At 42.2% G+C, this 27,360-nt stretch overlaps 1 protein-coding gene across 3 annotated transcripts in view; it reads right to left on the reverse strand.

The window, feature by feature from the left end:
* The window catches only part of NPR3 (natriuretic peptide receptor 3), a 165,093-nt gene that overhangs the window by 25,384 nt on the left and 112,349 nt on the right, over positions 1-27,360 (reverse strand). For all 3 annotated transcript variants that reach the window (XR_003940972.1, XM_030193008.1, XM_030193007.1), the window contains exons 4-5: positions 17,140-17,275; positions 2,170-2,264 (exon numbers count right to left, since the gene is read on the reverse strand). Coding sequence is in view for 2 of the 3 variants with exons in the window: in XM_030193008.1 (XP_030048868.1) it covers positions 2,170-2,264; positions 17,140-17,275 (231 nt within the window). In the remaining variant the exon portion in view is untranslated. The remainder of the gene's footprint in view (positions 1-2,169; positions 2,265-17,139; positions 17,276-27,360) is intronic.

A 27,360-nucleotide genomic window follows, 5' to 3' on the forward strand; every position in this document is an offset into this window, starting at 1 on the left:
CTAACCAGCTCATTTTCGAAAGAGAAGGGCGCCCATCTTCTGACACAAATCGGGAGATGGGCGTCCTTCTCTCAGGGGCGCAAGAATCAGCATAATCGAAAGCCGATTTTGGGCGTCCCCAACTGCTTTCCATCACCGGGACAGCCAAAGTTCCCGGAGGCGTGTCAGAAGGGTAGCGAAGGCGGGACAGGGGCATGCCGGGGCATGGTTAAGAGATGGGCGCCCTCGGCTGATAATGGAAAAAAGAAGAGCATCCCTGGCGAGAATTTGGTCCCCTTTATTTGGTCCCTTTTTTTTCAGGTCCAAGTCCCAAAAAAGTGCCTGAACTGTCCAGATGACCACCGGAAGGAATCGGGGATCACCTCCCCTGACTCCCCCAGTGGTCACTAACTCCCTCCCACCCTCAAAAAAACCACTTAAAAAACTTTTTTTGCCAGCCTCTATGCCAGCCTCAAATGTCATACTCAGGTCCATCGCAGCAGTATACAGGTCCCTGGAACAGTTTTAGTGGGTGCAGTGGACTTCAGGCAGGTGGACCCAGGCCCATCCCCCCCTACCTGTTACACTGTGATTCTTCCTTTTGATTTCTCCTGTTATGGATTTGCAGTAGGTAGAATTCACATTTTATAAAAGGCAAGGTATGGAGTCCTTATAAAATACAGACAAACAAAGGGGACATAACTGAAACAAGTGTTTATTTACTTGAATCCTGAGGCCTGTTAACAGCACAGGGCCAGGAATACAGGGAAAACACCTCTGGCAATTCAATAAGCAGTCTTTCTCAATTCTTCTCCAACTACTAGGGTCTGGCTCCAGCCAAGCCTCAGAGCAAGCCTTGTCAGTTCCAAACAAAAGCAGCTTACCTCAGCCAGGTCACAATTCCTAAATCATACCCTGGGGCTTCAACTCCTTCTTCTCTGTGAGCCTCTGTATCTGGGCCTCCTGCTCACTCTTTCTACATGGATCCTCTGTATTGGGGCCTCCTACTCTCTCTTTCTTCTTGGGACCAGGGTTGCCGGGTTGAAAAAATTTTCCCCACACAAACAAGCCCAAAACCCACACAAAGTTAAACCCCGCCCCCGACGTCATCAACCCAGCCCCCGACGTACCCCCAATGTCATCAACCCCGCCCTCGACGTAGCGCCGATGTCACTAACCCCGCCCCTGACGTAGCCACCAACGTCACTAACCCCGCCCCTGACATCGTTAACCCAGCCTCTGCGGGGCTTCTATTGGACCAAATTGGACCAATAGAAGCCCAAGAAAACCGCCCAATCACCACAACGTGGCTTTTTAAAAGCCGCCCAATTTCCCGCAACGGGCCGCGGAAAGCTGCCCAATTGGGCGGGAAAACCGCAGACCTGGCAACCTTGCTTGGGACTTCTGTATCGGGGCCTCTCTGATCTGTACTGCCTGAGGGCTTTTAGGTCCCTCCTGGCCAAAGCCCCGCCCCTCTGACCCAGGCTCAGCATCTGCAGCCTAGCGCCATCTGCTGCTAGGTGGCTGAACTGAGTCAGCTTTAGCTTCCACCTCGGCAGACTAGCACCATCTGCCAAAAGGGGGCTGAACTGCATCAATGAGGAAGTGTTTCCTGCCCCTACATTACTCACTCCCTCACAAGGTCACTTAAATTTATAGAATGCTACCATCCATGTGGGTAAGTATACATTTTCCTGTGTAAATGTCAGCATTGTGCCTAATCACCATTCTGTAATTATGTGTTCAAGTTCACAGGGGAGGAGCATGGGACTGGGTTTACATTTATGCAGGCAATTAACAGAATGCTGGTAGTTGCATGCGTAAATGTCGCATTGAGGCTTGATCATTTCCATGAGCCATAGACCTGTCATAAATGTGCATGACACCATTTTGGTGCACTGTCAGGTTTACACTAAGGACACTGGGGTGCACATGTGTCCTTATAGAACAGGGTCACTATCCATGCTATTCCGCCACCTAAATGCAAGTGCCCTGTTACAGAAGTCCCTCCTAATTGGTTTTCTCCCATGACTGGACAGAAGTTTTTGAATTTTGCATAAATTAATCTAGCAGTACTTTCTGCAAATGAATTGACATTTTCTGGACACAATTCTATTTTAACCATACTAATTATCATTACTACTATTATTATTATAAAACTTAAAAATAAAGAACAGTTTATTTCCTTACCTCTTGAGTTCCTCTTCCTGGATCAGTCATTGCAATCACAGAGAAATCCCCATATCTGTCTCCGTTGGCATCTATAGAAACCTTCCCTGCAATGCCTAAAGAATGGCATGTGAGAAATTAGAACCTCAGTCGGGTAAAATATCTGCTCCAGCCAAGCTAAACAAGAAAATGACCCAACAGCTTTAGCAGAGCAATGCAATCGGAAAACTCATCAGGTACCCAACAATTTTGTTGTCATTCCAAAACAAACTGTAAATCCATCCCAACGTCCACATCCCTAAATTCTTGACATTGATCCCTCTTTAATGTAAAATATGTAGTTCTATTTGTGGCTACAGTACATTAGTCTAAGTGAATCTTGTACATGCCTTTTTTTTTAATGATCTAATTTCAGGTACAAAGATCATTTGCAGGTAACAGGGGTGTGGCTGCAAGTCTGGATTTCAGTCTTTCTGCATTCTGTCCATTCCAGTGGAGGTTAAATTGTTTTGGTTTGTTTTTTATTTTCATGGCCTTGAGCACAGTGGCATAGCCATGAGTGGACAGGGGTCCACCTACCTTTGGCTAAGGCCCACCCAGCAGCAGTGCACTTTTGCTGTAGCTGGCAGGGATCCCCAAGTGTTACCAACTGAAAACCTCCTCAAATATGGCTAGAAATCTCTCTAATGTTGCTCTTCAGTTGTCCGCAGCTTCCATTTCACAAGCAATAGTACAACAGCATCTTTGTGCAGATACTTCTCACCAACTGAGGTGAAGGAAAAGATTTCAAAGAACAAGTGAACACAAGTAGCACATCAGTGTTGCCATCTGTTGATGAATTGTGGAGGTGGGGACATTATTTCATTCATCCCTAACTCACTTGGTGCATAAATGCAAGGCGGCATATATGTGGGAATGGGTAAGTTACTGAAAATTACACGCAAAAGTGCTGCATTTGTGTTGTATTATGCATTCTGTTATAGAATGTTAGCACAAGTTGGCATTTACACGCCAATATTTAGACATGCCTGCTATTGCCATGGTGTAAGAGGGCATAACAGAATGGGTGCCCAGATGCCATTGTAGAATTAGTGCTGTTTGGCATCTTGGCGCTTAACTTACAGGGCCCTTTATAGAATTGACCTCTATATGGTAGACACAAAGCTTAACCCTTGCCCCATCTTGTTCCTTCTATGCAGGGAAAGCTCTCCAACTCTGTTAATCCCATCCCTCCCATCCTCTTCTCTAGCTAGCAGAACGTTGGTTAACAGAGGTTTTGTATATTCAGCCAGTCACAGCAACTTCAATGAAGTGCTAGTTAACGCAGAAAAAATATGAATTGGAAAACATCCTTTCCAATGATGAAAATGGCCAAGTGGGCTGTAATTTATAAAGTGTATTCCAAGTCTGAAGACTGTTTTACTTGCATAAAAGGCTCTGATACAACTTTATGGAGGTGTAACGTAACATAACATAGTAGAAGATGGCAGATAAAGACCTGTACTGTCCATCCAGTCTATCTAACAAGATAAACTCAAAGCATAAGGTATGATGTGATTATACTTGATATAAAGGGGCATTTTCGAAAGAAACGTCTATGTTTGGATTTGGACATCTTTGTAAAACGTCCAAATCCTGGGGCGGGGAAAAGCGTATTTTTGAAAAAAGATGGACGTCCATCTTTCATTTTGAAAATACCAAAGAGGTCCTATGATCTGGACGATCTTGTTTTTGGTCCATTTTCGAACAAATGGAAGATGTCCAAAACAGAGGAGGAGTGGCTTAATGGTTAGTGCAGCAGGCTTTGATCTTGGCAACATGGGTTCAATTCCCACTGCTACTCCTTGAGACTTTGGGCAAGTCAAATACAGAAAGGGCATTCTTGGATATGACATCTAAGTTTTTTGTAAAACGTCCAAAATCAGAACAGGAAAGGTCATTTTCTACAAAAAAAAAAAAAAGTCTATCTTTTCCTTTTGAAAGTGCTGTTTGGAAAAATGTTTTGTGATTTGGCGAAGGAGAGGTGATCCCTGAGTCCCTCCAGTGATCATTTGGGGCACCTCTTGTGTGGAGTAGAGGAGTAGCCTAGTGGTCAGTACAGCAGACCTTGATCCTAGGGAAGTGGGTTCAATTCCCACTGCAATTATTTGTTATAAAAACAGGTCTAGTTCAAAACATCTAAGTTTTAGTCTTGGACATCTTTGTTTTGTTCCATTATCGCTGAAAGACGTCCATGTCTTCGGAACGCCCAAGTCCCACCTTGAACACACCCCTGGTATGCTCCCTTGAGATCTGGATGTCCTTTTGACAGACTGCAGTTGGAGACGTTCAAAATCGGGTTTTGATTATACCGATTTGGATGTCCCTGGGAGATGGAAGTCCATGTTCCAATTTATGTCGAAAGATGGACGTCCATCTCTTTCAAAAATGAGCCTGATAGTATACTATACCATACTTTGTATTTATATTTGAATATTTTATTGCTGTAATTGTCTATTGCTCATGTTTGATTGTTTTCTTATTGTACACTGTCTTGAGTGAATTCCTTCAAAAAGGCGGTAAATAATAAATAAATAAATTTATTTATTTGTCCTTGCCATTTTCAGAGCACAAACCATAGACGTCTGTCCAGCACTGGCCTTGTTCTCCAGCTATTGTCTAGCCAAGATCAGGGCACAGACTGTAGAAGTCTGCTCAACACTGGCTTTGCATCCCAATTACTGGTGTTTGCCATCTAATCACCACTAAGTTTGTTTCGTTCCACGCCTTCTATACAGGATTCCTTTGTGTTTAACCTATGCATTTTTTAATTCCATTACTGTTTTCATCTGCACCACCTCCCTCAGGTGTATGTGCATAAAAAATAAACACATCCAAAATTCACAAGTACAGTATGTGTATTATGACCGAGAAGGGGCACTTATGCTTCCACTCGGGTCTTCAACCTCTCTGGAGTGCCATCCATTGGTTGTATAGGTAGAGACTTCTCAAACCGCTAGCCCTGCCCGTAGCCTCTCAAGAAGCATACTAAACACAGGCCAATAGTTTAGAAGGCTAAGATCAGATAAACAAAGGAAAAATGTACTTCTATTCAATTTATACTAGACAGGGTTCCTCTATATCTCTATATCACTTTCCAGGCCTACATCCTCAATCCATACAGTTCCATCTGTATTTTCCTTTCAGCCTGCCTGGTCAGTATACAGGATCTCCCCTCCCCCACTCTCTGGTAGGATTTGTACTCAAAGCTAAAGGGCAGATTACAAAAAAAGAGGAACTTCAACAAACCTTTCAAGCAGGGGTGTCCAACCTCGGTCCTTGAGGGTCTGCAGTCCAGTCAGATTTTCCCCAATGGATATGCATGAGATCTATTTGCATGCACTGCCTCCATTGTAGGCAAACAGATCTCATGAATATTCATTGTGGAAATTCTGAAAACCAGACCTGCAGAGGTTAGACACCCCTGCTTTGAAGCCACATCTCAGCTGTCCCCAAAGCCTACCTTTCAACCCTTCCCTGAACAGTATTCCTACCACCTTTGATTTCAGGCATTTGGGATACCTCATACAATATCAGTTGCACAAGAACTCCACACAAGGAATTCTATGTCCCCATTTTCCATATCAGCCTTCCAAAACATTAAACCCTTTAATCTTTTGAGCCCTAAGGGAACTTTTCCCCCTTCCAAGCTTGTCTACCCCTGAGGACCGTTCCCCTTTTCTAGGCTTTTCTAGGTAAAACCAGGGAGTACCTCCACTCTCTCTCCCTGCTAGCTTCTCAGGGATATAAGGCTTTCTATCTTCCTTCTCTCTGCCAGCACAGCAACTGGTTTTAACCGCTACTAATCATCATTAGCTGGGAGTACTGCTGAATACTCAGCCCCTCCCTAAGTCTGCCTCAGCTCCTCTGCTTTGCTTTCTGGGACATGTAGTTCACCCAAAAGGGAGTCTCTAGTTCACCTTTATAAAGGGCTAAGTGGTCCTTTTCAGTGGCGTAGCCAAGGGTGGGCCCGGGTGGGCCCAGGCCTACCCACTTTGAACTCAAGCCCACCCAGTAGCAGCATAACTATGATATGGCTGGCAGGGATCCCCAAGCCCCACCAGCCAAAAACTCCTAACAACTTGTAAATACCAGATCTTCGCCTGCAGCGAGCAGCAACTGACACATACTGTTCACACTGACCACACAACCTTCCCTCTGATGTATTCCCACCTATGCAGAAACAGGATGTTGCTTCAGAGGGAAGGCTGTGGGGCTAACATGAGCAGTGCGCATTAGTTGCTGCTCACTGCTGGTGAAAATCTGCATATGCGGGGGATGGGGGTGTTTGAAAGACCATATGGCATGCAGGTGAGAGAGGGAGAGACCAAAACACTTGTGGGATAGGGCAGAGTTCTTCTGCCCACCCATTTTGGGCCCAGGCCCACCCAAAATTGGGTGTCTGGCTAGGCCCCTGGTCCTTTTATAAAGGTGTGCTAGCATTTTTAGTGTGCGCTAAATGCTAGGGATGCCCATATATTCCTATGGGCGTCTATAGCTTTTAGTCTGCGCAAAAACGATACTGCACCTTTGTAAAAGACCCCCTAAGGTAGGTAATAGTACAGTGTGCCTAATTTTTCTTTACTGCAGCAATAAGCAACACTCGCTTGCTTGTCACAGTACTCAGACTATGGATAGGCATATTTTACAAAATATGCAGACATATACAGAATACATGCACATATTTATTCCATCTTCAGAACAGGTGTAAAATTGTGCATGTGAATTTGAGTAATGTTACAGCTGGTTCTCACTGCCTATTTTAAAAAGGCACATAAGTGCCTATATTTCTGTTATCAAATAATCTTTAGTTATTTTTTATTTTTTTATTACATTTGTATCCCACATTTTTCCATCTATTTCCAGGCTCAATGTGGCTTACATTATACTGTAGAGGCGTTCAGCACAAATAGAGAGGGTACAACAGCATACACAACAAGCATACAGAAAAAAGCAACACTGGGCCTTTAAGACTGGGACACGTGAACTTCTTTACTGATGACCCGACACGGGCCGTGTTTCGGCGTTAGACAACGAATACCTCAGGCAGGCTAGAGGAATATAAATCAGTGTTCATCTCTTGGTTTTATTTTAGTGGCAGTATAGTTCCTTTTACTCCAGTGGTATCAAGGATATTGAAGATTAGACTGAATGACTTCTGATTTATAAGAACAAAGGAAGTATACATATATCGAGTACTGCAATCATATTCCACTAAAGTATACGGAGTTAGATCATGGACACGTGGTTATAGAACTGATAACCCTATTGGAACTTATATTATCAACTAATGAGAGGAGAGATCCATCAAAAGGACTCTACTCGATAGAAGGAGTAGAACAGCGGAATAAGTGATTGTTATAGCGGTTCTTGATGACGTATTCTGTGGAATGTTATTAATTTAGTACTAATTTTGTATTCTGATATTTTGTAATTTTGCACAATAGTATGTTTGTGGATGAATGTTGGAATGAGGTGGTTTATGTAAGTGGATTTTTAATGTTTATGCACTGAACAATAATGTGAAATATTTGAGTAATGTGATATAAATAAAGATTTACAATTGATTATAAAGGTTGTTTTAGTAAATGCTTATAGGCTTAGTACAACCAATTGAATTCATTGAACCTAATTTTGGAAGATGATTATATATATATATATATATATATATATATATATATATATATATATATATATATATATATATATATATATATCTTTTTTCCCTTGTTAGACAGCTCTATTTTAAAACGTAATTCTATTATGTATTGTGAGATCTTGGAAATAATTGTATTGACAAATATTGTGAACCTTATCTATGGCTAAATTAAGGGCCCTTCTACTAAGCTGCATTAGGTGCTAACATGGGCCTAGCACAGCTTACAATAGCAAACGGCAAAATGTGCTCAGGCATCCTACAGTAACTACCACACATGCGTGTGCTGTCCACCAGATTCTGTATATCACACTCGCAAAAATGAAAGCATATCCCATAACAATGCAAATAACGTAAGTGGATAACAAGCTAATCAGCGCTGATAACTGGATGTTAACAAGCAATTGTCAGCACTAATTGGCATTAATTAGAATTTATGTGCACAACTTGCTACACGTATTCTGTAACAAGGTGCGCATAAATTCTGTCACCTAGTTGAAAAGTGGGCGTGGTTATGGGCATGGAATGGGTGGGTCATGGGCAGTGGCGTAGCAAGGGCGGGACGGTCCGCCTCGGGTGCACGCTGCTGGAGGGTGCAGAGAGCAGCTGCGCACCTGTCGGCTCCGCTGGTTCCCTGCTCCCTCTGCCCCGGAACAGGTTACTTCCTGTTCCGGGGCAGAGGAAGCAGTGGAGTCAGTGGAGCCGACAGGCGCACGGCTGCTCTCTGCACCCTCCAGCAGCCAAGGCACCCTGGAGGGATGGACGCCACTGCACCCGGGGGGGGGGGGTGCGCAGTGGCGATCCGACCCGGGTGGTAGCCGACCTAGGATCGCCACTGCTCACGGGCATTTCTAAAATCTATGTGCATTGTTATTGAATACACCCGCTCCATACCTAATTTGGGCATCGTGATTTACACCAGGTTTTAGTTGGTGTAATTGACTGCAACTAAATTTAGTCGTGCGGAGCAGCACTCAGCGTATTCTATAACATAAACTAAATGAAAGCGTACTTTATAGAACACACTTTGATTTCCACACGGAAATCTCAGCACGATATAAAGAATCTAGCCCCGTGTACTAAAAAAAATTTTTTTGAGTGGGTATTTGTGCACTAAATAGCACATCAACATTAGCACGCACTGACTGGTTAGCACAGGACTACTGCATGAGCCCTTACTGCCTACCTAATGGGTGGCAGTAAGAGCTCCCGCAGTAATATTTTTTAATGCCATTTTACAGCTGTGGTAATGTAATGCTAAGGCCACTTTTTACAACAGCTTAGTAAAGGGACCCCTTAATCTTTTGGAATCCAGTTTGAGCTCAGAATGCATTTAATGGAATATAAATTAAAGATTAGATTTGATTTATAAAACACTAGCATATAATATTGAAAGTGTGGATATTACGCCTGCTGAAGAGCAGGTATTAATTGTCCGCATATAAAGTATGAATGTAACAGTACCTTTTACCGAGCTGCGGTAAAGCAGCCTTAGCGTGTGCCCTTACACAACAGGTCTTTCCTGTGCAATAAGGCCATTTTTACCGCAGCCAGAAAAATGGCCAATTTTCCATTTTCCTAATAACGGCCATGTGCTAATTTTGCCATTAGTACACAGCAATTAACAAAGATTAGCGTGAGTGCACTTACTAACGCCTATTCTGTGGCCGGTAAGGGCTTATGATTTAGTCCTGCACTAATCAGTTAGCACACGGTAACGTTGCGCCAACTGAGCAGGGCAGAAATGCCCACTCTCCGTCCACCAACAGATCCCCTCTGTGGAGACAATTTTTAACATATTTTTAGTGCACAGTTTGCCATTGCAGATCTCAAACTTACCACAGGATGCCTGAGCGCTTCCCGCGGTAAACCACAGTAAGCCACGGTAAGCGCACACTAGCGCTTACTGCAGTGTAGTAAAAGGAACCCTAACAGGCTCATTTTCGAAAGAGAAGGATGCCCATCTTTTGACACAAATCGGAAGATGAGCGTCCTTCTCCCAGGGTCGCCCAAATCGTCATAATCGAAAGCCGATTTTGGGCGTCCCCAACTGCTTTCCATCGCAGGGACAACCAAAGTTCCTGGGCGCGTGTTGGAGACGTAGCGAAGGCCGGACTTGGGCGTGCCTAACACATGGGCGCCTTCAACCCATAGTCAAAAAAAGAAGGACATCCCTGATGAGCATTTGGACAACTTTACTTGGTCCTTTTTTTGTTACAACCAAGCCACGAAAAGGTGCCCAAACAGACCAGATGACCACCGGAGGGAATCAGGGATGACCTCCCCTTACTCCCCCAGTGGTCACTAACCCCCTCCCACCCTCAAAAAACATTTTTCAAAATATTTTTTGCCAGCCTCAAATGTCATACTCAGGTCCATCGCAGCAGTATGCAGGTCCCTGGAGCAGTATTAGTGGGTGCACTTCAGACAGGCTGACCCAGGCCCATCCCCCCCTACCTGTTACACTTGTGGTGGTAAATGTGAGCCCTCCAAAACCCACCACAAACCCACTGTACCCACACCTAGGTGCCCCCCTTCACCCATAAGGGCTATGGTAGTGGTGTACAGTTGTGGGTAGTGGGTTTTGGGTGCTCAGCACACACAGTAAGGAAGCTATGCACCTGGGAGCAATTTACTGAAGTCCACTGCAGTTCCCCCTAGGGTGCCAGGTTGGTGTCCTGGCATGTCACGAATGCTGGCTCCTCCCACAACCAAAGGGCTTGGATTTGGTTGTTTCTGAGATGAGCATCCTCAGTTTCTATTATCGCCGAAAATCAGAAACAACCAAGTCTAAAAACGACCATCTCTAAGGTCGACCTAAATTTCCAGATTTGGGCGTCCCCGACCGTACTATTGAAACGAAAGATGGATGCCCATCTTGTTTCGATAATACGGGTTTACCCACCCCTTCACGGGGACATCCCGCGAGGATGTCCTTGGAAAAACTTGGGTGTCCCTTTCGATTATGCCCCTCCATGTGGCCTATTTTATAATCAACACATGAACTTCCTGACTCCGCCCATGCCCCACATTAAAAGTATGCAGGTTCATGACATCATGCTTATTTTTATGTCTACCACAAGTTTATAAGCGCCATTTTATGCAAGCATATTGCCACATACAAACTAAAATTACTTTAAAAAATTACCTCCCCCCATTATGTTGGTTCTTTTATTGCAAAATGGGCAAATATGACCTCATAAGTGAAAAGGTACCAAAAGTTCATAGTGAGGTATGTGACTTATATATACTACAAGATAGAGGGATAACTGCATAATCCTGAAAAATTTCAGCCTTAGGTATGGACTAATTGCATCTTTAAAAAAATGGAGAAATGTTTATCAATAAAAAATAATAAACCCCCTGAAATCATATACCCACTTTAGGTACCTGCAGTTTTTAGGCTGCAGAACATGAAAAACATCAAAGTTGTGGAAAAAATTGCATAGCCTCATTCTACTAACTCCATAGTACATGTGGAAAGGCATTTTCGATATGGTGTCTAAATCCGACTTTGGACGTTTTGCTCAAAACATCCCAAATTCAAGTGGTGAATAGAGAAATTTTTGAAACAGGAAAACGATTGTGTTTTCATTTCAAAAATGGCCATTTGCTAGACATTGTGGTAGTCAGTGCATCTATCTTTTTGGACCATTTTCCAAAATAAAACATCCAAGTGAAAAGCGCACAAAATCAAGCAATTAGGATGTAGGAGGAACCAGACTTCTTAGTAGACTGGCCACACATATCCCGGAACAGCTGTGGGGCACCCAAGGGGGTACTGTAGTGGACTTTACAAAAAAGGTCACAGGTACACATCTCACTGTTATCCCTTATATTATATGGTGAGCCCTCCAAACCCCACCAAAAACCTATAGTACCCAACTGTACATCACTACAATAGCCCTTATGTTCTAAGTGTCACCTATACGTGGGTACAGCAGGTTTTTGGTGAGTTTTAGAGGACTCACACTTTCCAACACAAGTGTAACAGTTAGAGTGGGAAAAGGGCTTTGGTCCCCTTCTCTACAGTACACTGCACCGACCACTAGGCTACTCCAGGAAACTGCTTGCTGCTGTAATAGGCCTGGCTATAAAACCTGAAGCTATCATAGAAGCTGGTATGTACTGTTTCTTTCACATCTTTGTGAGAGGGGGGCAGTAACCAGTGGGAGAATAAGGGGAGTTATGCCTTAATCCCTCCAGTGGTCATCTGATCGTTTAAGGCACCTTTCTGTGACTTAGGGCCCCTTTTACTAAGTCGTGTAAGGTGCCTACGCGCGCTGAACGCACACCAAATTGGAGTTACCGCCCGGTTACCATGTGGCCCTTGCGGTAATTTTAATTTTGGGTTGCGTCCGCTACGCGCGTCTGAAAGATATTTTTTATTTTCTGGAGCGCGTAACAGATACGTGCCAAGTTGCATTTCACGTGGGTAGGTCATTACAGCCCAGATTTTTTACCGCTAGGTCTATGGCTGGCGGTAAGGTCTCAGACCAAAAATGGACACGTGGCAATTTTCATTTTGCAGTACGTCCAAAAAAATGGATCGCTGTGCACCCAAAACCCACGCCTACACTACCGCAAGCCATTTTTCAGCGTGCCTTTGTAAAAGGACCCCTTAGTCGTGATAAAAACAGATGTAGACCAAAACATCTAAATTGTATTCCCGGACGTTTTTGTTTTGTTCCATTATGGAAAAAAAAACATCCAAGTGTTAGGAACACCCAAATCCTGCTCCTGACATGCCTCTTCGTGATTTGAACATACTGCTAACGAACTGCATAGCAAAACATTAAAAAAAAATGGGTTTTGCAAATAGTGATTTGAAAGTTTTGGCAAGGAAGACATCCAAATGCAACTTTATGCTGCTTTTTGAACATTTTTCTGTTTCAAAAATGAACCCCAAAACTTTCAAAAATGAAAGTTGTCCCTCTAAACTTTTATAGCCTTTATCTCTGTTATTTGTAACCCCACTTTTGGTACCTTTTCGCTCAGTGGGTCACAAATATATACACTTAAAATGGGATGCGGTTTAGGGGCAGGGCAAGGATAGGCAAAAATGTTATACATTCAGTGGTGAAATTCAGTGGCTGAATGTATAACTAAATGGTATGAGTGGTGACAAGTAAAAGAGCAGTATAAATTTAAATACGAAATCTGTTTAAAGTTATAAGTTGATTTTCAGCAGCTTCACTTATACATTTTTTGTTGCAGAAGATCTGCAGATCGTTGAATGAATGTCTTATCCGTTTAAAGTTGGACAACTCCCTTGCTGATAAATGACCTGTATAATTTTCCATGACTTTGGGAACATACTTTAGTCATTTGGGATCTTGAGCAAAATTAATAAAATAAATCAGTTTTAGCATTACAGTATGCAACAATATCAGTATGTCAAAATAAACAAAAATGAGCTTGTTTTTATAACCTTAGGAACATTATGAGAAAATTCCAAATGACTTATGCAAGATCACTGGTCCTAGAGACATTCTCATGACCAAAACTTGAAACCTCTCCAAAATTAAAGCTGACCAATTGTTACAAAACAGAGAAATTCAAAAACATCCACCAACTGGCCTAGGGCCCTGTTTACTAAGATGTGCTATCATTTTTACTGTTCGCTAAAACTTAGTGCACACTAATGCTAGAGACACCCATAAGAGTACATGGTTGTCTCTAGCATTAATGCGTGCTAATTTTTAGTGCTCGCTAAAAAAGGCTAGCACACCTACTGTGCAGCTTAGTAAACAGGGCCCCTAATTTCTTTTTTTTAAGAGGTAGAAAATAGCATCTAGCTAAACAGCTTTAATTGACAATTTATAATTATTTGTCAAGACACCAAATTTAAAAAATTGAAAGTAAATATACTTTTATCTCTAACAAACAGAATGTTGGCAAGGTATTATACACACCATTGGCAAAATCATTTAACTACTAGCAAAAAACGAGGGCACTAATTTGTAATCAAGAATTCAATATGGGGCAAATTCTCCACAAGTCACCTAACGTGCATCAGCGAGCTTTTACCTCAGCTTGATTTACCAGAGAAGTCACCAACTTGCATTATCTTTGTAATACAGGTTGTTGATGCTGCTTGCAAGCCACCTAACATGAAGCAATAGAGTCCATTGCCCCAGGATTACAGACAGAACAAGGGCCGCACGCATATAGCAGAGCTGCAGACCACGATTTCCTAAACTTTAATAATGCCGAAACGAAGAGGGAAAGCTTCGGTTCGAGCTCCCCCGATGCCTACCTCAACTCCTGTTGGTCCGATGGACAGATTCGGTTGGTCTGCAGGACAAAGCAGAGTGGTCGGGAGCAGTTCCTTAGGAGGCGCCAGCATAATGGAGGGTTCTATGGTGTCTCCAGGACTTGACATCACTCTGAGCCCCGACGTGAGAGTTCCACCCCCTGCAGCCCCAACAGACCAGCTCTCCCTCCCTGGAATCGAGAGGCCCAGTACCGGAAGGTGAACGGGATTTCTCTTCGAGTGAAGCTCATACTGAACAACTGGAGAGGGTGCCTGAGGGACAGATTTTGCCCCTAGAGGGAAGCAGTCCGAAATCTATTGGCGCGGGACAAGGCACAGAAACAGAGAAGGTTCCAGAACCTACATTGGGTTTGCCTCCTGGAGTTTTGGTAAAACCGGCAGAGGTAACCCTTGACTCTTTGTGGGACCTTATGGCTCAAATGGCCCAATCATTATTCCAACAATCTAATTTTGTTTTACAAAAATCTATAGAGACTGAAAAAAAAGTGGAAAAAAATCTTTCTGATATAAAATCTTTTGAAAATTGGTTTGAAACAATAGAAAAGGAGGTTATGAAAGTTGGGAATACTCAAAATATTATGGTTAAAGATGTTTCAAACCTTAGAAATAAAGCAGAGATATACGACAATTATATGCGAAGACACAATTTAAGATTTGTTAATTTTCCAATGATAAAATTGATTAGTCCACTAGATATGTTAAAAAGATACCTGAAGGAAATATTGGAAATTCCAGAAACTAATCTCCCACCATTTACTCAAATTTATTATATTCCACAAAAAGAGGGAGTGTTAAAGAAACAACAATTGCCTTTGGATGTAACAGACCTTTTGGAGACATCGGATATGGAGCAGGCAACAGCTGTAGTCCTGCTACCAGACAAACAATTGTTATTTAAACTGTTCTTTCGGAATAAAGTGAAATTATTTTTGGGTCAAAGAGTATTATTGTTTCCTGATGTTTCAAGGGATACCCAGAAGAGGAAACAATTCTTGTTATTAAAACCAGCCGTTTTACAACTAGGAGGCACATTCTATCTCAAATTTCCCTGTAAGTGCATTGTGAATTATAATTCACTTAAATATGTTTTCATGGATCCGGCTCATTTGACAACATTTGTGGCCTCAAAAAGAGTTGCAGGAGTATAATGAGATAGCTTTGTATTCTTCTACTACATGCATATTACCTCTATAATGGTTTCTTGTTTTCCTCCAAATATTCAATCACGGAATCCCCAAAATGTGGACTTATGTGTTATCACTTTGCTTTACCTTAATTACCTATTTTTCTTTTCCTTAAAAGCAATGTTGTGAAGTTATAACACTATCCTTTTCAAGTGTAAAATCCTTGAATATGTAATATGAAAATTTATAAATTAAAAAAAAAAAGGATTACAGACAGAACAAAGGTTACACCTCATGGTTTGAAATCAAGAACTTGATTTCTCTGTGTTCCTGTGATGGTTTTGTTCTATCTTTGCTACTATTTTTCTGAGAACTTCTGGATTCTAATTTTTAAAAAGATTTGAAGTATGTGAGGAGATATTTTAAGCTGTATTCCCTGTGGTTCTTAATTTTTTTACACTGTTTTACATCAAGATTGTTTTGTTTTTACATTGGTAGATCTTTTTATCACGGTTCTTATGGGATAGCTTACTTGCATTTTTATTTCAATTTTTTTGTTTTACATTTTCATTTTTATGGGTTGGTAGAATCCATAATTGTTTTTTTTTGCTTCTGTTTTTATTAGGTCTAGTATGTTTTTAGATGTTTTAAAGATGCTCCTCATGTGCTTTATTGTATTTTTGACACTTTGAGATTTCTTCCGTGGTTGGAACACAGTGATGATGTCAGTGAAAAGCACTGAGGTCATTGGAATGCACAGCATCATCTTCAATGTGTTCCATCATATTTTTAATCTTTTTTAACAATTCTGAAGACTTCTTAGATGTTTTTTTCATAGAGATTTTGGTTCCCATGGATTTTAGAATATCTCCAGATGCTCATTTACATTTTGAGTTTGGTTTGTTTTAGCAATGTAAGGGCCCTGTTTACTAAGTTGTGCTAGCATTTTTAGTGCGTGCACAAAATTATGCATGCATGACATCATAGTATATATGAGTTAGGATGTCACATGAGGTTTGGTTGACTAGTGACCTAATGTTTCCAGGAACAGAAGCATGTAAGTTAACCTTTCTTTATGGTTTATATTTTGTTTTTGAGATTCCTTTTACCTCATATATGTTCTAAAAGACATTTTTATCTTTACAAATCCAGTGTTTGCCATGTTTTATCAGTTGAACCAGCGAAGGTGATGTTTAGAGTTTTACACCAGCTGGGTAAGCCTCTCAGCCTTTTTAAATTGTTTCTACAATTGTTTATTGCAGTTAAGATTTGAAAGTTAGGATAACTTTGATGTTTTTAATTTTTGTAATGAAGACAGAGCTTTTAAAGTGTGCACTATGTATAAGATGGATTTATGAGCTTTTATTTCAAGGAGCAATTTTAAGGGCCATTTATAGAATTTTGGGGTACATACAAATAGCACACACTCTTTAAGAAAAGTGTAGTGTGCATTCTAATCACCAATCAACATTCTTTGAAATGCCTGCCTATCCCTACTGACTGCTCCTCTCTGTACTAGGTGGTCTCCCAGCAATCCTGTTGCTTCTTACACCACAAGCTCCTGCTCTACTGTGTCTGTATGCATAGCTTTCTTTATTATGCCTACGGATCAAGGGACAGACAGATTGACCCTCAACAACAGGCAGCACATACCTATATTCTCTCTCAAACATGTTTATTAGGAAAAGTTTGGAAATCTGACTGGTGTGTGTCCCTTAAGGATCAGAATTTCTGTACCTTGGATCCAGAGTAATGTAGTTTGTAAAGGTTTTTGAAGCAAGATGTTTGGTGAAACAGAATCAAACAAAATTAGAGCAGTGACGTCCATTAGTGTATTGTGACTACATGTGATATAATCAATCGATATATGTCTAGGATGATATATTAACTAGTACCTTCATATGTTCTGTTCCACATCTGACGAACAAGTTTTTCTCCATCCTTTTTGCTATGGCCACTTTTCCGAATTTCATGCAAGGACAAGGCATATAGGATAATAGCATCATGGAAACCTTCAACAAACATGTTGACCTAAAAGTAAAATAAAATTATTAATTGATCCCTCAAACAAAATGGAAAACAAACCTTACTCACTTTGTTCCACGAATTCAAGATCTATAAACTGGAAGAAAAATTCCATCCATAAATTTCAGACCACTTAGGTGTTCAAGACATTCAAAATTTTATTTCATAATTCTGTATTAATCAGTGAGAGAAAAAGAGAAAATGGAATGGATTGATTTTTAAGTAATTATAGAGGATAATTTTATAAAGTCATTTTTGTGCATATGTTCTACTTGAGATGTAATATAAACTTGTTATAAATTTAAAAACAACAGAAGATCTCTGAGAAATTCTGCATTGCATAATCCAAGAGCCTGATATATTAATTCCTCTTTACTGAACTACTATGATTTGTAAGTCCACAAACCAATTGAAGATTATCCCATAGATGACAATTTTACAAGTAGAATTCAATGGTCTACAATACGAAGTCACAGACATCATTTTGAACCAACAAAGCTGCAGTTACCTTAACTCTTAAAAGCCTAGTCCCCTCCTCCAGTCCAGTCTCTCTCTCAAGACATAGAAAGAATTTTCTTCCTTAAATGGTCCTTAGTCTACTACTTATCATTTGTATAGCGCTACTAGACATACGCAGCGCTGTACGTCCCGCCCAGTGCATCCCAGAATGCTCCGGGCAGGGGCTGGATGCCACCATTTTGAGGAGGCGGGCCCAGAGGCAGGAGGTAGAGGTATTGCTTCTGCCTCCATCGTTTTCAAGGTACAGAGAGGGGTGAGGAGGGGGGGTCACTAGGAGACCCTTTTACTAAGCTGCGTAATCACCTACGTGCACCCAATGTGCATCAATTTGGAGTTACCACCGGGCTACTGCATGGCCCAGGCAGTTATTTAGTTTTTTATGCGCATCCCCTACGTGCTTCGGAAAATAATTTTTATTTTTTGGTGCATGGCGGAAACCGGGCAGTAATTGTCATTATACATGCATAGATGATTACTGCTCAGTTAACACGTGAGACCTTACTGCTAAGTCAATGGGTGGCGGTAATGTCTCAGACCCAAAATGGACGCACTCAAATTTTGAGTTTGCCGCATGTCCATTTTCGGCAAAAATTTTTAAAAAAGACTTTTTTACAGGCATGCTGAAAAATGGATCTGCGCATGCCCAAAATACGCACCTACACTAGCACAGCCCATTTTTCAGCGCACCTTAGTAAAAGGACTCCTCAGTCACCAACGTAATCCTTGCTTGCGGTGGGGTGCAAGGGTCCACTGGACAACCGGGGATTTCTTGCATGGGGGGATGCAGTAATGCAATTCCATGGCCATGCAAAAAAAAAATTTTCTGAAACCCATTGTGTGCGGGAATATTTTTATCAGGTCCAGGGCAGTGTAGAACAGCTGTCTGAAAGAAGCAGGTGTCTATTGACACTCCCTCTCTCCCTACAACCTGACTATCCCGCCTCAGATTGCTTTCTGCTAGGGTTCTGCAATACAATCCGATTCCCCCCCCCCCTGCTTTCCTTAAATATTTAAAAAAAAAAAAACTTGACATGGAAGTCTAGAGGACCTCCCTCCCTTACCCCTCCCACTTCCAAAATATTCCCTGGTGGTCTACCCTGCTTCCAAATATTCCCTAATAGTCTAGTGACTCCCTCCCCTCCACCCACCCACTTCCAAAAAAAATCCCTGATAGTCTTGTGGGACCACCCCCCTTTGACCCCTTGCCTAGGTTCCCCAGATCCCATACTTTATATAAGGCAGAAGCAAACTTGCTCCTCCCTCCGCCACCATCATCTTCAAAATGGCGGCACTCTGCTCCTCTCAGTGCATCCTAGGATGCACTGAGTGGTGTCAATCTGCCATACAAGAGACATCTGCTTCTTGAGTTTGGTCTGATCCAGTTTGCCAGCTCTTAAGTTTATATCATATTCTGCATTCTTTTCCATTTGTTACTAAAGGATGATATGAGATATCATTTTTCTAAATTCTCAGCAGTCAGCTGGCAAAGGCACAAGGGGATACTATGTATTGTATCTCTCTAAGATTTGCCTAAACTCTAATCCTTATTTAGGATAGAACATTTACTTTCTTACCACAGATGGGCAGCACTATCTTTGGCCTTCTAATTTCCTACTCCCTTTGTATACACATCCACAATATCGCCTTAATTTCCCTCCCTAGTGACCATACCTGGTATGTAGCCAATACTGATGACGTAGATTGAAGTCCAGTAATGTCAGCACCTGATAAGATTTGGACACATTTTTTAAGGCTGAAAGCCAGCTGTTGATAAACTATATAGCAGTATCTCTCTTAAGGGGAAGTTTTCAGCAGTGTGAGCAGGTTGAAGATCATCTGCAAACCTTCAAGGTAATTTTCAGGGTAAAAGTACATGTGTAGTTTCTCCTTGTAATTTGTTGCTAGAAGTTGAGGTCAAGGCTGTTAGTATAACTGGGTTTAAAAAGGGGTTAGAAACGTTTCTAGAGAAAAAAAGTCTATAAAGCATTATTAGCCATCTAGTTTTGGGGAAAGGCTCCAGTTATGTCATTGTATGAAGAATAAGGAATAAATCTACTCCTTAGGATTCTGTCAGGTACTTTTGACCTGGATTCAGAGAAGTAGCCACGGAGGGTCTTGGGGGCCTGGGCCACCCCAATTTGAGTTCAGGCGGGCCCCCAAAGTCTGCTGGTTTGGCCGGTGGAGTCCCCAAGCCCTGCCAGCAGAAGTTTTCCTGTGATGATATTTGCCGCTGCCTGCCCCGCTTCCCCCTCCCGTGCGCACATGCTCCATCCAAACTTCCTGTTTCAGAGGGGACGGAAGCTGGCCAGTCAGTCTTGAGTATGCGCAGATGCAAGGTAAGAGAAGAAAGGCCTCTTGGGAAGAGAAAGGGTAGCAAAATTTTGAGGGTGCCATGGCGCCTGTGGCTCCCTGTGTTCAAGCGCCTAAGATATAGGGGCCCCTTTTATAAAGCTTAGCTCGTACATGGCCCATAGGTATAAAATAGGACATGCAGCATTTAGCACATCCTTTAGCATGTGCTAAGCTGTCACGTCTGTGGTCATGACCACCCTCAGACTTACCCTATTTCTGGGAATCAGTGGCTGTGCTGGTTTCCGTCTACTTCTGAGTTGGCTCTGTTTCTGTCTCTGGGTGCTGGCCACTTCCAGCATGGCGCTGATTGCCTCAGTATACTGCACCTGTGTGGGTTTAACCTCTCTGTGCTTCAGTATACTGTTCCTGAGTTAGCTCTATCTCTGTCTCTGTGGGCTGGCTGCTCTAATGGCTTCACTACTCTGCACTTGTGTGTATTGGGCCTCTCTGTACTTCAGTGGGCTGTTCCTGAGGTAGCTCTGTCTCAGGCTGGGTGGGCTGGCTGCTTCCAGCCTGACACTAATTATCTCAATAGACTACACCTGTGTGGGTTAGGTCTCTCTGGGCTTCTGTATGCTTCTTGCCTGTGGCCTGAAGGGGTGACCTCATCTGTCAGGGCCTTCTTAAGGAACTGGTGTTCTGGTCTTCAGTGCCTTTGCATTGCCAATGCCTACGCAGTGCCTTAGGTCCCAAGGTTAGTGTGCTGTTTGCACAGTTAGCTTTCCTTGTCTTTTCTTGTGGGCTTCTAGCCCTTCTGCTTTGCGAGTTACTATCACCTGTGGCCTTGCCTTCTGGCACAGGGTATTATTGCTCTGTGGGCTTCCAGGTCTTCTGGCTGTATTACTGCGGCCTGGGGGTTTCCAGCCTTTCTGTGGGCTTCTAGCCTTTCTGGGTGTATCTCTCTGACCTGTAGGCTTTCAGCCTTTCTGTGTGTATTACTCTCTGTGGGCTTCTAGCCTTTCTGTTATCCCTGTGCAGTGGCTCTGTTCCCTGTCTGAGGTTGGTTAGCGGCTGATGCTGCAGCCATCTCTCTCCTTTCTATCTGTTAGCTACTGTAACTGCAGTCTAACCCTTCCTCTGGCAAGCGTATCTGTCATTCCCATTCCCTTGAGCTTAGCTTGTATGTATCCTGTATCCTGCTTCTCAAGCCTGAACCCTGCTGTAGAATGTTGTTCCTGGATTCCTTGTTGCTTTCCTCTTCAGCTCCAGCCCAGCCACTCCAGTCCTGTCTACTTCAGCCCGTCTTAGGGTTGCCTGCCTCCTGTTGGGTGGTTTTGCCTGCTGCTGCCACCTCCGTGACAGCGGCCCAAGGGCTCACATCTCCCCGAGAGACCTGACAGAATGCAAAGACCCTCGAGAACGCAACATAAGCTTTAGTAAAAACGCCCTGTAATCACTTAAACGATCTTTTACTAAAGCTTAGCTCGAGTTATCTGCAGAAGGCCCACAGGAATAAAATGGGCCCTGCTGCAGGTAACTTGAGCTAAGCTTTAGTAAAAGACCACCTTATGGTTTCACAAACAAGGATTTAAACATGGCATCAGCCCTCAAAACTCTTTTAGATTCAAAGGACTCGGTGGAGTCATACTTTAAAAGGCAACAAATGAGAGTTTGGGAAACTGAACCAATCAAGTGATGCCTTTACCCAATAGCTAAACACAATATCCAAACTAGATCTTAGAAAATAAACCAAATCTCAGTCATAAAATAAAAAAATGTTCAAAAATCATTCAGAAAAACAATCTCCATTCAGTGGATGAATTTAAAGTGCCAGGTTCTAAGGAGCCTAATCACAAAATCCACCTTTGCTCCAAATGAGCTTATTTTAATATTCAGTCTCCCTTATGTTGTGTAGCAAAGACATGGTCAATGCAAACATAAAGAAACTAATCAAAAGCGTGATAGTATTGTAGCTGTGCTTCAGTCCTCTGACACAGGGCAGGATTTAACATGTTGACACCTATAATAAGCAGGATTGGAGAGCAGTAGAGAGAGGGGATTTCTCCTCCAGAGATCACAGAGTACAATGGAAACTGGCTTCTGTTTAGTCCAGGTATCTGATGTTTTCAAATTTTGGCACCCTAGGTAGTTGCCTATGCTGCATATGTCTAAATCCAGGCATTCTCTGACATTCATATATGATTTTCAGCCAGCCAGGTGCAAAATGCCTGTATGACTTATACAGAAAAGTGATGATATAAATAACTATTGTAATACATACTTTACACAGCCAGGCTGATCTGAAGATCAATGTGATTTGGTTTCTTTTTCTAAGATTTGGACTGGATTCAGCTTAGGGGAAGGCATGACTTGATTGGCTCAGTTTCCATGTTCTCAATTACTACTCTGAACTTAGGACTCTGCCCCGTCTTTCAAAACAAAGCTTTCATAGGCTAATGAGACATTTAAATGCTTGCTGCATGAAACCATATACAATTGTGAATGAATGTTGCTGTGGATATTGAACATTTTAAAATTTTGAGGTTAATAGATGTCTGTGTGTTTTTTTCAGAGCTGCTAGTAGTTTGATTTACATGTCCCAGAAAAAGGGATAAGATGATAGTGGAGTAGCCAGACCTATTATTTTGGGTGGGTCTTTCAAACAACCCCCCTCCCCCCCCCCCACCGCTGCTTAGCTCGGCATTTCCTCTGTCCTTCCCAAGCACCCTACCCCTACAGACTGGCATCTGCCACCTCTCTGAATCCCCCCCTCCCTGGTATACCTCAGAGGTGTCCCGTGTCTACAGCAATTCACCCTGCAAGGGCCGGCACAGACAGCAAAGACGGATCGCTGGGGCCACCCGGACACTTTTGAAGTACATCAGGGAGAGACAGGGGGATTCAGAAAGGGGGCAGATGCTGGGCCACCTGCGGAGGAGAGGAAGAGAGGGGCCTACACCTACCCTAGCTATGCCACTGAGTGACATGCTGTCCACATCAGACTCTGACATTCGATGACTTCTGTAGGCTCAGATTTGTCTTCGTCAACTGGCATGAGAAACACTGGGGCCCTTTTACTAAAGTTTTACATGCACTAATGTATTTAGCACATGCTAAATACTAAGAGGCCCATTCTATACCTATGGGCTTAGCAATTAGCATGTGACAATTCTGTTATCGCATACTATAGCTTTAATTAAAGGGCCACAATGTCTTTTTGCCTATCTATTTTTGAAAGAAGAAGTGTTGCAGAAAAGTTGTTTTAGTTTATACATTGTGACATGCTGGGCAGCTGTTGTCACCTGCTACTGGGTCAATATTCAAACTCTAGAGTCAATGTTTAAATATTTTCTGTATATTTAACACCCTTTCCCTATCCACGGAAGCAGCTGCAAAGAACATATATTTACAAGAACATAAAAACATAAGAATAGCCATACCGGGTCACCACTGGTCCATCTAGCCCAGGTCTATCCAGTCTGCCCAACAAGATAAACTCATTGTATGTGATACTTTATGTGTATACCAGACCTTGATTTGTCCTTGCCATAGAAGTCTACCTATCACTGGCTTTGCTTCCCAATTAACAGTGTTGCCACCCAATTTGGATGTCTGACACTGCTGTATGTCCAAATAGCAAGGGGGTGTGTTTTGGGCAGGACTAGGCAGGATCTGAAATCAGGATGTCCAACAGCGATTACCAAAGGGGAGGAAATGACCAAGCCTAAAAAGAAGGATGTCCTTATTTAGACCTGTTTCAGGAATGTACAGGGTGCAAAAAGATGTTCTGATTGAGCAGATGTCCACTGGAGGGATTAAGGACACCTCCTTAATCCCCCAATGGTTGCTGTCCCCCTCCTCCCTGAAAGTGAAACTGAAAGGGGATACCAGGCTCCAAGACAGCTTTAAATCTGCACTACCCAAGCTGCAAAGGACTCAAATACAAATCAACTTACGCATCCAGTTTTTCCTACATAAGCACACAACTGTGGAATGCATTGCCAAAAGCCTTGAAAACCACATATGATCACCTAAACTTCCGGAAAACACTAAAAACTAACCTGTTTAAAAAGGCATACCCTACCGATCCAACATAAATGCCTGATCTCTGCAACACAACAAAACTAAAGTATGTAATGGACATAACACAACTCTTCTGTAATACTAAGCCCTAATTTATTTATTTTTATTTATTTAGATTTTGCTCACACCTTTTTCAGTAGTAGCTCAAGGTGAGTTACCTTCAGGTACACTGGATATTTCTCTGTCCCAGGAGGGGTCACAATCTAAGTTTGTACCTGAGGCAATGGAGGGTTAAGTGACTTGCCCAAGATCACAAGGAGCAGCAGTGGGATTTGAGCTGGCCACCTCTGGATTGCAGGACTGGTGCTCTAACCACTAGGCCACTCCTCCATGTGGCCGTGCCACATGAACTTTATCTTACCACAACATCACTTTGTATTTGTTCATACCGGAGTCTGCAAACGCCTCTCCAGTACTATGTAAGCCACATTGAGCCTACAAATAGGTGGGGAAATGTGGGATACAAATGTAACAAATAAATAAATAAGTATTATCGGCATCTTAACAAAGCAGGAAACAAGTCAGAGGAGAAGCCTAGTGGTTAGTGAAGTGGATTATAAACCAAGGGACTCAGGTTCAAATTCCACTTTCACTCTTTCAAATTATTTTTATTGTGAGCCTCCATAAACATAAAAATACTTAGAGGGGCATTTTCGATATGACATCTATGTCCGACATTGGACATTTTGTGCAAATCGTCCAAAATCCAAATAGGAAAGAAGGTCATTTTCGAAAAAGAAAAACATCTTTTTTTTTTTTTTAAATACTGCTTCAAACAAGGCTTTATGCTTTGTATATGTTTTCTTTTTGACCATTTTTCCCCAAACCCCAAAAAACATCCAAGTGAAAAATGCAGAAAATCAAGCCATTGGGATGTAGGAGGGGCCAGCATTTTTACCAGACTAGTCCCTCAGACATCCCTGGAGAGCAATGGAGCACCCTAGGGGGCACTGCAGTGGACTTCAAAAATGCTCCCAGGTACATATCTCACTGTTGCTCCCTTATCTTGTCTCCTGACCCCCCCCCCTTCAAAACCACTACCCCAACTGTACACCACTACAATAGCCCTTACGGATGAAGGGGGCACCTATATGTTGGCACAGTGGGTTTCAGGTGAGTTTTGGAGGGCCCACAGTTTTCACCACAAGTGTAAAAGGTAGGGGGAGGTATGGGCTTAGGTCTACCTGTCTGTAGTGCACTGCACCTACCACTAGATTACTCCAGGGACCTGCATACTGCTCTAATAGACCTGAGTATAACATCTGAGGCTGACATAAAGTCTGGTAAGTAATATTTTTAATCACATTTTTAGCGGGATGGATGGGGTCAGTGTCCACTGGGGGAGTAAGGGGAGGTCATCTCTGATTCCCTCCAGTGGTCATCTGTCATTTTGGGCACCTTTTTCTACCATATTCGTTAAAAAAACAGGTCTAGCTCAAAACATCTTCGTTTTAGTCCTGGATGGTTTTGTTTTGTTCCATTATGGCTGAAAAACATCTAAGTCATAGGAACACCCAAATCCTGCCTTTAACATGCGCCTGACACATCTGAAAAATAGGTTTCAAAAATACTAATTTGAAGGTTTTTGTGAGAAAAATGTCTAAATGCTGCTTTATGCCATTTTTTAGATGTTTTTCTCTTTCAAAAATGAGCCCCTTACTATACCTAACTATATAAGCCACATGTAAGCCTGAAACTATTGAAGTGGTGTACATTCAGGCACAGTAGACATTTTTCAGTTCCTGGAAGGCTCACAATTCCAAAATAAAACAGTTCAAGTGGGATTTGAACCTGGGTCCCTTCCTTTACAGTCCAATACACTAACCACTAGGCTGTCCTTCTACTCTGCATGAATGTCTGTGTGGCCATTTTCTAAGAATGCCGTCATATAGACGTCCATGTCCCTTGTTTTCCTTCATTCGTAATTTGAACGTTCCAGTTGGTAAAATGGCTGTTCATAATAGACGTCTCCAGCAAATGGACATCCATCTCAAGTATATTTGAACAGAAAATCTCAACATATTTCCTGTTTGAAAATATATGTGAAATGGACATTTGTTTGGGAAGTTCTGACTTGGGCATCCTTTTGAAAATGCCCCTCCACATTATTAGGTTAGGCCCTTTCTTCACATATGACCAAGAAGACCCTATGTTGTATCAAAATGTCATGTAGAGCATCATTTCTGAATAAGTCTTATATTGGTATCATTACTTACAAAGGATTTGATCCATTTTTTCCAGGACCATTATAACTGAAGTTATATGCCAACAATGTAAGAAGCTGGTTTCTTTTCTCTTAGTAAAAACAGCACTGCATTCAAAGCAATCTGTGTCTGATTACAAAACATCCAGTTGAATGCAAAATTTCTGTTAAGAGACTACCTACGATGCAAAATGTGCCCTATAAAGTAGCACCAAGGTTGATTTGACTGCATTTGAAATTACATGGTCAACTGGGGACAATATTTTCAGATTGTTAATTTGACAGTCAAAAACAAAATCATGGTAACCGCTATTTTTGTTCAGATTCTCATTCCATTCTTGAGGAAATACTGATGCTTAAAGTTTCTGAAAGCTTATCCTCCGCAGACATTCCCATCATTCCAGCAAACTGTCTCGCTCTTGTACTTTCAACAGAGCCCCGTCACACTGTTCAACATGCAATCTGAACAAAGAGAGACTTGGAACTAAAACCGAGGTGGGAGGCAATAGCCCCAAGAAACAGGCTGTATGGTGACATTTTAAAGATTCTAATTAGTACTGGTACTTTCTGTTCAACCACAGCAAGCTTGCGAACTATTAACACAATCGCTGGCCATTAATAACACTTGTTGAATGTTTCTTCTCAAAAACATTTCTGTTATGAAGAGGGAGTGTTGCTTGCTGATACAGACATTGCAATATTCTTAGTCAGGGCTCCTAATATTATTGTTTATGCACTGGAGAAAATACAAGATTATTGTTTGGTACCATGGAGACGATTTTGGAAGAACTTCATGTTATCTAGCGGATATACATGTGCAAATTAGCATACACACAGGGCCGTGCCTAGGGTCTCTGGTGCCCCCCTGCAGACTATCAGTTGGCGCCCCCACCCCCTCCGTCTAGCAAAGCAGGAACAGAAGGGAGCAGGCAAGTAAGCTGGACATCAGGAAAAAAATAGCACTGTATGTATCCCTCATTGATAAGGCTCTGAC

This window comes from Microcaecilia unicolor, chromosome 2 (genome assembly GCF_901765095.1).
Source record: "Microcaecilia unicolor chromosome 2, aMicUni1.1, whole genome shotgun sequence".
NCBI lineage: Eukaryota > Metazoa > Chordata > Amphibia > Gymnophiona > Siphonopidae > Microcaecilia > Microcaecilia unicolor.